Source organism: Camellia sinensis, chromosome 1 (genome assembly GCF_055761805.1).
Source record: "Camellia sinensis isolate YWXY chromosome 1, ASM5576180v1, whole genome shotgun sequence".
NCBI lineage: Eukaryota > Viridiplantae > Streptophyta > Magnoliopsida > Ericales > Theaceae > Camellia > Camellia sinensis.
Genome location: NC_138961.1, coordinates 146581641 through 146593133, shown reverse-complemented (window position 1 = coordinate 146593133; position 11493 = coordinate 146581641). Strand labels below are relative to the sequence as shown.

The 11493-nt window shown below is 34.9% G+C and overlaps 1 protein-coding gene across 1 annotated transcript; it reads left to right on the top strand.

The window, feature by feature from the left end:
* Nucleotides 1–1019: 1019 nt before the first annotated feature.
* On the top strand, nucleotides 1020–10556 carry LOC114283589 (putative pectinesterase/pectinesterase inhibitor 64). The gene is made up of 2 exons (XM_082886382.1): nucleotides 1020–1794; nucleotides 9723–10556. Exons 1-2 carry the CDS (start codon nucleotides 1035–1037, stop codon nucleotides 10430–10432), a joined length of 1470 nt encoding a protein of 489 aa, XP_082742508.1. The 5' UTR covers nucleotides 1020–1034; the 3' UTR covers nucleotides 10433–10556.
* Nucleotides 10557–11493: the final 937 nt, after the last annotated feature.

The window sequence follows — 11493 nt, the reverse complement described above, 5'->3', positions numbered from 1 at the left end:
AGGTAATTTGTAATTTAAATAAATCTCAGGAGGTGTGTTTGTAATTTACCCTTTATTTTAAGAATTTATTATTTTGAAATTTCACAATATTCATTACCGAATCATTACTCTCTTGTTTTATTACCATGAATAAAACAGAGACAAATGATTTTTTTTTATTTTATAAATTTGATATATTATTGGAGAAGTGACATAGACCAATCACATGCATATTTTACAAAGTACGTCGCAAATTAACTAAAGGAGATTTGAACACAATAAGGGTGCTTGTTTACAAATAAAATAAATGTGGTCGAACAATTTGTCATGTAATACCATATTAATTGTTGGAACATATATATACATTCATCACACTAGATCCCAACTCAAGATTTTAATCATATTGATCCGTGTCATGTTCCATTTGAAACGGTTTCTATCATTAGAATTCGATGTATGTAGCACCGCTTATTCTACGAACTCATGCCAATAGCCCCTCTATAATTTTCCCTCCATTTAGGGCCCTCATCAACTTTTGGCATATCAAATAATCTATCAATTTTCATATAATCAATGTTTTGCAGATCCACAATCTTTTCTTCTTAAACCAACAAAAAAACAAAATCAAGAAAGAAACAAGAAAAAGTCATATTACCGATCAATCTTTACATAAACACGTCTGTGAACCATGCATTGCATGTACGCATGCAATGCATGATTTGTAAGCGTGAAAATCCTTTCATTGTTACTCCATTCCAAATCCTCATTTGAATTCATTCATATCATACCCCTTAATTTCAATGGGCCGTAGCATCGTCATTACTATATCCGTTGCTATTATTTCTCTCGTTGCCTTGCTCTTAACCTTCTTCATAGGTCATCACCACCCAGGCAAACCATCGGAGCAACCAGCCAAATCACAATCAACCACCCACCGTGCCCCTGTATCCTTCCACCAAGCATGCAAAGCAACAAGACACCCGCGAACATGTGAAGCCTCGTTGACTCCACCACCCAATCATGCCTCTTCAAAAACAGAAGATGACCCCATTAGAATGCTCCAATGTGCCACCCGGGTCTCCGCCACAAACCTCCACAGCGCCCAAATCATGATCATCAATATCATAGATAAGGCCCCAAACAATCAGAACCTCTCCAAGGTGGTGAAAACCTGCACAGAAGTGCTCCGTAATGCTGAGTACCGCATGTCATTGACGGTTGATGCTTTGCCACGTGGGGAGATAAAAAATGCAAGGGCTTGGATGAGTGCAGCGTTGGTTTACGAAACTGGGTGCATGTCTGGGTTGAATAAGACCACTAATGCATTTCCATGGGTTAACACAACGGTGTCATATTTGGAATCTCTAGTCAATTTAACCAGTGATGCATTGAGCATGATGGTATCCTATGATGTTTTTGGTAATGAGACCCAGTTATGGAACCCACCTCGAACTGAACGAGATGGGTTTTGGGAAGACATTGGCAGGTCAGATTCAAGTGGTGGGTTTGACTTGGGGTTTAAGGGTGGGTTTCCATCAGGTTTGATGACAAATGTGACAGTGTGCAAAGGCATGGCAAAAGGAGAAGTGTGTGACTATATGACAGTGCAGGAAGCAGTGAACGCGACACCTGATAATGAGGGTGCTCAAAGATTTGTGATTTGGATCAAGGAAGGAGTTTATAATGAGACAATTCGGGTTCCGTTACAGAAGAAGAATGTGGTATTTTTGGGTGATGGCATGGGTAAAACTATCATTACAGGGTCATTGAATGTGGGGCAACCTGGGATGACCACCTATGATTCAGCTACAGTTGGTAAAAGCCTAATCATTTTTCTTTTTGTTTTCGTTAAGTGTCTTTTGGGAAAGTTATATTTAAATGGAAATAATTCAAGATAATTATATTTCAATGGAGGTATAAATAAAGTTTTGTTCGATGCAAGTAAAAATTGTGACATGAGAAAGTTGTCACTTGATCCAACTTATACTTTCATGGAAGTACAATTATTTTGAATTAGTCCCATTTAAATGCACTTCCTTCTTCTTCTTTTTTTCCGTCCTTCACAAAATGCAAAACTCGAGTTTAGTGGGGAAGAAATGTACCCAAAAAAAGATCATCAATATATGGACCCATGTTGGCATAAGAAACACATAACATAAAAGTTAATTGCGTGCCATTGAATGATGATAATAGGCTTGCTTCATGTTTTGATGAGAATTTTCCAAAAATATGAAAGAACTCATTTAGAAAGGATAGAAATGTTTCCAATCAAGCAAAATGTCCTCCAATCAAGAAGCAATCATAGATATATGCTATGTAAGCTCGTAATCTTATGGTAGCATGCTTGACATGAAAATATATCAAAGACACATGCATGATGAAAAGAAGAAAGAAAACTTTCATAGTACTCCTCCACGTCGAGCCAAAACTAAAACGATTAGAAACAAAAAGGAAAATGCATTGATCTTAGATGCATAAATCAACTAATGCAAGAAATCTCATAGAAATGCAACATATAGGCAAGGTTGCCACTAGAATATCATGTGATTCATGTCCAATGGCGACTCTAAAAAAATTTGTGGGTGGTGTCATTCAAATTTTTTATGATATTGTCTTTATTTTTTTAATTTCATTTTTTATGTTTTCATAAATAAAAATAATGAAAAGTTCAAAAACATTCATCATCTCATAACTTTTTCATTTAAAAAAATAAAAAATTTCAAGAAAATAATTATTAAGAAGAGTTTTGTTAGGTTTTTATTCTTGGCAATAACGTTTAACAAAACTCCTTTCATTTGTAATTGTATTCAATCTTTTATTTCAGTAAAGCTTTGAGTTTTAGATACAAATTCAATCTGAATTGCGCCTTGCAGAGATGTTTCAGAAGTTAATTCTTTCATGTTTGCTACTTCGCTGACTATGTCAGGGATCAAGCTGCCCGGTTAGCTCGTGGGGGTCCAAGGGACAGTGCCCCTTGGCGGGTCTAGGAAAGCACCCAGGCAGGGTCGAGGGGCAGCGCCCCCGAAGCAAAATGCAAAAATGCATTCGCAGTTGCTTGCCTGCTCGAGCGGCCGTTTGTGCGTTCGAGCGGAGAACGTTTGGTTTTAGAGGTTTGACCTATCTGCAAAAGTATTGGAACTTAGGATTTTACGCTCAAGCAAACTTTCCTGCACTAGAGCGAGGTCCGCTCGAGCGGCCATTCTTGCGCTCGAGCGAAGATCGCAGATCTATTTTCTACAAATATGCGGTTTAGTCAGATTTTAGGGTTACGAATTCCAGATCTTCTTCTTGGATATTAGGGTTTATATCTAAAGCTTCTTTACTAGCTTCTTTGATGTTTGTTTGAGTTTAAATCTGGTTTGAAACGTATCCATCAAAAGATTATTTGTTTCGTTCAATACAAAAGAGAATGTTGTTCTTCGGTGGATTTTGTGAAATTTGGGCTTGAATCTTTGGTGGAATCCAGAGTGGCTCATTGTCGTAAATTCAACATCGACGTTGTGGGTTCAGTGTTGGGCAAGGCAATTCCGAGGTGAAAACAAGGCTAGAAGAAGCACATAGGGGTCGATTTGATTCGAGCATAGATTCACTAGGTAATTGAGAGCACACTTATGTAATTCCTTTATGTCTTCTTAGTGGATTATTTTGTGGCTTTGTCCCGTGGTTTTTTTATCACAATTGGAGGAGCTCCAATTGTGATTTTTTCATGTAAAATCGTTGTGTCGATTTGCCTTGATTGTTTAATTGGGATTGTTATTTACTGCTTAAAATTGATAAATAATCACAAATCAATATCTCGAGAATTTTAGATTTTTCAAGTTCGTCAAGCAAGATTTCTCTATTGGTGTCCACTTTTTCCATTTCTTGAAAAAAATAAAAATAAATTCTCAAATCATAAATAAAAGTGAATTTTAATATTGTTTTGTCAAAATGACATATAAATACATACACTTTTACAATAATCACTTATTGTTATTCTCTTGTACTATTTATGAAAACACCAATACAAAATTGATGAGTTTTACTATATAATTTAATACACACCTCAAAAAGAGTAAACCATATACCCACATCTTTTGCGATTTTAGTTATGATTTCTTATTATATTAGTTATGATTTAATTATAATATATTATTATTGTTATTTTAATATATTAGTTATAATATATTAAGATGTCTTTGGTTTGTTTTGATTATGACTCTTTATAATATTAGTTATAATTTAATTATGGTATATTATGATTATTATTTTGATTATGATTGAAAAATATCTTTGGTTGTGCTTGAAGTATGTATGGTTATGACATATTTTAATGTTGATTATGCTTTAGTTATAATATATTATGATTATTATTTTGATGACTTAAATAGTGTTTGATTATGATTCATATGATCTTTTTAATTAAAACCAAAAGTAATTTAATTATGATACTCAATAAAATCAAAATTAGAAAATGTCATAGATTTCCGTAGCGGTAGCTGTATATATATATATATATTTAGAAGAGTGCTTAATCTTGGGAGTCTACAGAGTACAGATTTAGGACTAAGATAAAGGGCTAGGAAAATGATTAGTCTGGAGGTTAGACAGAATAGGGGGAATGGCGTAGTAGTGCAAGCTTTTCAACGGTTAGTCTAGTGGTTGACAATTCGGGTTTAGAAGTTTGCTCTGGTTAAGTTTTAGATTCAAATTCTCTAATTAACAAATACATATTTTAGGATCATGAAATACATGGCGTAAGCCTTATTTTAAAAGATTTATTTGAACTGTAGAAATTTGATTTGATACGCATAAATTAATCTAGAATATCTTAAAATAAAAAAAATAAAGGGCAAATTACATATACACCCCTCCAGGTTTGGTTAAATTACAGATACCCCCTGAGGTTTCGGAAATTACATCCCGCCCCCTGAGGTTTGTATTTTCATAACAATTTACCCCCTGAGGTTTATATTTCATAACAAATTACCCCCTAATTTCTTATGCAAATATAGCATTCAGGGGGGAATTCGTAATTTCTCAAACCTCAGGGGGTATCTGTAATTTTGTCAAACCTGGAGGGGTGTATATGTAATTTGCCCAAAAATAAATAAAAAACTGCCCCCTTTTCATTGATTAGAAACAATAGTGATTTGAGCAGGTACTCAATGATCATTCATTGACTTTTTTCACAGTATAAGTCTCTTTCCGTGATAAATATTTTTCAAAGGTTTAGGTGAACCCTTTATCATCAACATAGCGTCGCCCCTAATCATGTCAAGGCATAGAAATCATCCAGCACCACAACAATCTTGGCAACATTATCTAAAAAATAATAATATTAGAAATCATAAAAAAAAAAAATATCATAAAAATAATTATAAAAAAAAATTTACCGTTAAATTATATATATAATAAAACATCACACATTAATCGAATGATAAAAAATTTTCACGAAACATTGCATGATATTTTTTTTTCATAATCCCTACTATTATTCTTGAAAAAATCGACAAACTAGGCCTAGATGCATGCACTAGGCTATTAACATACTAGAAAATGTTAACATCAGTGGTGATTTTGCTGGTATTTGGTCAGCTGTGGACTGTTGTTCTGTGTATCTATTGGTCTCTTACCAACAGGTACTTGATTTGGTGCTACCATGTGATTGTGCGAGTTGCTTAGTGCCAATCTAGTGGGGATTGAACTGTCTCGCTATGATAGTCTTTGCATCATCCCCCTCCCCTTTGTTGGTGTTTTTTTCTTCCTTGTAAGGTTCTCTCATCATCAATAAAGTTTTCTTTGTTGTTGATAAAAAAAAACATACTAGAAAATGCAAGAAAGAAAGGAAACTAGAGGGTAGAGATAGAAATAGCTTAGATCTATTCCAAAAACACAGAGACTGGCATGGATCTATCCCAAATATGATCAAATGCATGACAATAGAATTTATAGTATAATCAACAAGAAACAATAGATCTAACAGTTATCAAATATATATGACATGTTTAGATACTAAGAAAAGAAAGTAAAGAATCAATTTCAGTTTGGAGGTTTCAAACTAAGAGCAAAGGAGAGTGATGCACAAGTTTGAGAGTCTCAACGAGTCATCTCTAATGGAGGTCCAAGATCCCGCTTTGAAATGGTGGATATGGTAGCTTTGTTGAAGAAGATGAGAGTCTTTAAGTATATTTTGACAATTTTTTGGTGCAATATGAGTCCTCTCTTCTTCTCAAGTTTTTTTTTCCTTTTGTTGAGGGGGGGGGGGAAAGGGAAGATATATAGACTAAGGGGGTGATATATATTTTTTTTGATCGGCAAAGAAAAATTTCATTAAAAAATGAAATTTACAGGTACACGAAAATAAAACGCACTGAGAGAGATTCGAAGAGTAAAAATTCACTCTCCTACTACTGCTACTCGCAATCTTACAACCAACCCCTTAGCCTCACAATTTTATATTTTAAAAACAACTAAAAATAAATAAATAAAAAAACAAAATAAAAAAACCAAACTCTTGAGCCCCCACCTACATCACAGCTAGACACCCCAGCTACACACCCCACGACTGACTCAAATCTGATACACTCTTGAGCCCCACGCCTGACCCGAAGCACTCTGCACCACTCAACCTCCATTGCCGGACACTCAACCACCCGTCGAGAACCACCCGACAACAGCCTCTTCTTACTTCACCATCGAGAACCACCCGTGACCGAACCTACTTTGCTTCACCTCCGAACATCGCCAGCCTCTTCTTGCTTCACTCTCCTCTTCTACAGCTACTGCAGCCACCTCTTTGTTTGCCCAGCGCCAAACTCCTCATAACTGAACATAATCACCAACCACCAAAGAAGCGGAAATCACCCCTCAAACTTCCAGTCGCACAGGAGCGCTCGAATGGAGAACCTAAACAGCTCTGAATCCTCCACCCCTCAAACTCCCGCTCGCAAAGAAGTGCCCGAATGAAGTTCCTGGACCAACCCACCCATGTTCAACGCACCCAACCTAAACCGAGACCCATGGCTGCAGTAGAACACCAGGCTGAATCACCACTTCCACCGAAAACGAGCAACCTACACAAACCGAGTATCCTACACAAAAACGATAAACCCAAAACAGCAACCTAAACAAATCTAGAGATTAGATCTGGAAAGGAGAAAGAGGAAAACTAAAGGGGGCTCAAGTTATTTGGGAGAAAACCCAAGAGCACAAGAAGAAAAGATAGGCCAGCCAACCGCCATGGCCTAAGGCGGCGGCCGACTGGCCAACGGTGAGGCCCGAGGTGGAGGTTTTTTAGAAAGAAAGTTTTTTGAAAAACACCTACAATTGAGTCTCTGTTTTTCCACTCGTTGCAAAACACTAAGGGGGTGATATATAGTCATCAGGTGTGTGTATATATTAGATATACATGCATTTGGAATATTTTAGCCTCTAGGGGACCACTATGAGAAACAATTATCAACCGGAAATTACTTGTGGCTACATATAACAACCTTCCGCCGCATGTTCTTGGAAGACCTAGAACTTGTGGCTGCGAGTTTTATTGGGTTGTTGGTCTATTTGCCCAAGTAATTCATCTTTTTCACAATTCGATTCAATTCTTGATTTGTTTTGAAAGAAATTCGATTTTTGACTTTTGAAAGAAAAATTTGGGCCGTGTTTGGAAGGGTTTTGAAACTTTAATTTCACCCTTTAGTTTGCACATGACGTTTGTTTGCAGTTTTCAAAAATTAATTCCATGCTTACTTTTGAAAACTTGGTCGAAGGTGGAAAATTTTGGGCTAACCGGTTGTCCCACCTGTCATTCGGCTGGTTGACCAGAATAGTGCAATTTTTTTTTTTTTTTTGCAATTGACACATGTTAATTTTTATATATTCAACAAAAAATATTTTCTAAATTTTTAAAAAATTTTATGAGTTTTAATAGAATTTTGAGTTATATGTTTGGTTATGAGTTGTAAGTTTTTATATCAAATATCATATGTCACATCAAAAATTTTCTACTCAATTCAAAACTCTTTTCAAAACTCATTCACCAAACAAAATTTTCACACTCAAATCATAATTCCAAAACTCACAAACTCAAAATACAATTCTTATTCTCAAATCATATTTAGAAAGTTCTACCAAACGTTACCTTGAATTAGTAGAACATGTGAAGTGACAATTTCTTGAAAATACTCTTGAAAAAAAGTTCCTCTAGGTCTTGAAAGCGTTTTGGCTAAAAAGAGGGTTATGTTTGGTTTCAGGATTTCACCACTTTCGAGTTTCTTTTGAGAAGACATTATCATATATTTCTTCTTTCATCGTCAAGGAGCATTGATGGTACCTAAATTTTAGGGCCAGTCAAAATAGAGTGTCTATACCAAAGCTATCTTGTGTATCCAAATAAATAAATAAATAAACAAAATTTCATTCATAGATTAGGTTAATTTTGAGATAAAAGGATTTTTTTTTTTTTCAAAGAAAATAAGATCCACATGCAAGAAGAGACCACCATTCTCTTAGTGAATTTTCAAGGGCTCTACCCAAAGGGCTAGACCCGTTGGTTTACTAGTTACCAAAAATTGAACAACATATTGAATTGAGGCCCAATCTTCCTCTGGATCATCTTCTCAAGTGAGTTCTCTATTTTTAGAGTAAAACTTTAGTGTAACAATGATACATGTCATTATCATCCAATAATAAAACACTACATAAATGGTGAACCACACTTTCTACCATCCAACTCAACATGCACATATGAATAGCGAGGTACATTACATTTACTTAGTAATTCATGATTGGATGATGATACTACGTGTCAATGATGATGTGCTGTCACTGTTGTGATGAATTTTTTTCTTCTATTTACCATGTGATAAGAGCATCTCTATTAGTATAGTATTTTCTTTGCTATTGTAGTATATTAAAAAGGCACTTTATATGAATTTATCATAAGTTTCTCCATTAGTATGTAGTATTTACTATGCAAAAATAGAACAAATGCACCAACAAAGTATTATTTTTCTATGCTATTTGCCTTTTTATTTGTTACCTAACAACTGTCATTCACTAGTTATTTGAAAATTGACTCCTTTTTTTTCTTTTTTTCTTTTTTTAATAAAAGATGTGTAAAAAGTAAAAAAAAGTGATGTGACAATTGATAACTCCCCAAACGGGGCCTAAATTTAGTCAAAGTTCTAAAATAAATAGAAGTTGCACTAAAAATAAAACAAGTGTGCTATTATTTTGGCATAATTATCATTTTTACATTATTGATGATAAGTTTTTAGTGGAGGCTTCATGTTAGAGATGCCCATGACTATAATCATATTATCATTTTCTTTATACTTCATTTCCTTTCAGATTTTTTGCTACCCTTTCTTTTCTTTCTTCTAGTCTAGTTTCCCTATCTTGAGGATCACATATTTGCTTGCTAAATTTCTCCAACAAATTGCAAAACATAAACTCATCAAATCATATGCAACATTGCTCTTTCTATGCAATTTCATTTTGGTTTTCTTCCGTTAAGATTTTTAGTTTTTGGAGAATCAACACCAATTTCAATTAGATTTTAATTAAAATTCAAAGATATAGGAGTGTCAAAATGATAGGAGTAGACTGGGGGATAGAGTTAAGGGTTGTTGCATGAGTTATTTTCGTTTTGTTATAGATTAACAATGCTAGGATGAAAGTGATGAATTCAAGTTCAATTATAATGCAAAAGATAGGTGTGTTCGTTGGTGTTTAATGTTGTTCTATGCATGATGCTATTGCAGGAGTGCTTGGTGATGGATTCATGGCGAAGGACCTAACAATTGAGAACACGGCGGGTCCCAATGCCCACCAAGCAGTGGCATTCCGATCAGACAGTGACCTATCCATCATAGAAAATTGTGAATTTATAGGAAACCAAGACACTGTATGTGCCAACACACTTCGACAATTTTATAAGTCCTGTCGCATCCAAGGCAATGTGGACTTCATTTTCGGATTTTCAACTTCAATCTTCCAAGATTGCCTCATCCTAGTCTCTCCCCGCCCCCAAGTCTTCCCTCAAAACAATGTCATAACAGCTCATGGAAGGTTCGACCCTGCCCAATCAACCGGCTTTGTGTTCTTGAATTGCACAGTTAATGGTACTAATGAATACATGATGACATTTTATAACAAAAGGAATCCTAGTCCTAAGGAGGTTTGCAAGAACTTCTTGGGGAGACCATGGAAGGAGTATTCAAGGACAATTTTTATTCAATGTAACTTGGGGGATCTCATTGCACCCACAGGATGGATGCCTTGGGATGGAAACTTTGCTTTATCAACCCTATATTATGGGGAATTTGACAACTTCGGCCACGGATCCAATTTGTCTTTTAGAGAAAAATGGAGTAGCACAATTCCAGCCAATCATGTCCAAACATATTCAGTGCAAAATTTTATACAAGGTGCTAAGTGGATCCCAACATCTTCAACCTCATCTTACTCATAATGAGTCATGGCCCATAGGGCAACATGGGGCTATACTATACAATGGAATCCTATTCTCTTTTATTGCAGCTTTTGTATCACCATAAATTCTTTCAATCCAAATTATATCATCAAATGATTTTATTTGTCTGTCTTTTTTTTGTGTGTGTGTGTGTGTGTGTGAGAGAGATATTAATTTATTTATAATGACGTGCAGAAAACGATACCTTTTTCTAAACTAATGTGGCTCAAATTAGATATCAATGGGTTTTTAGGGGTGTTAGAGTGAATTGGGGTTAGTTCTAGTGCATTAAATTCCGAATTAGAGATGGCAAATTGGGAGTTTCCGATCATTCTCGATTACATCATAAAGTGATGTTCCTCAAGTGGGGCGAAGAATTGTAGTTAGTTAAAATGTGTGTCTACACGTACGACCTACCACTTATTTTAACCTATATTGTTAACAACTTAAAAAAAATGTTACATATAATCTTTTTATATTTTATTTTATTACTCGATGATGCAAGTGAGTAGATCTTATATGTATATGTGTGTATGGGATGCGATGGGATGGGATGGGGTGGGGTGGGGGGATTACATTGCTTTGTGTCTCCATGTGAAAAAATGAGATAAAAATTAATTATTAATTGTTATCAATTTTAACACTTTTCTTTTCTATTTATCAAATCAAAAAAGAAATTTAGATTAATTACACAAACCTTCCTTGAGGTTATTGATAATTGTAAGAACCTTTATAATTTTTAAAATTACTTTACTCTTCCTTTTTTTCATTGACAACTTACATAAACTTTTGTTGTGTAATCTAACTGGCAAAGGTGATAACAAAAGGGGATTTCTTTTTAAAGTCCCTGATATTAAGATTTTATAGCATAGCATAAAGGACATCCAATATTTTTATAATGTTTAAGATCCCTTAATATCGATCTAGAGAAAATTCGATCCAGAGAAAATTTTACATATCTCCGACACCAAAATTCTTTGGATACATCACAATTTTTTCTTTTTTTTTTACATATCACAGAAAACATTTCTCTGGACACATCACAGAGAAAATTTTACACA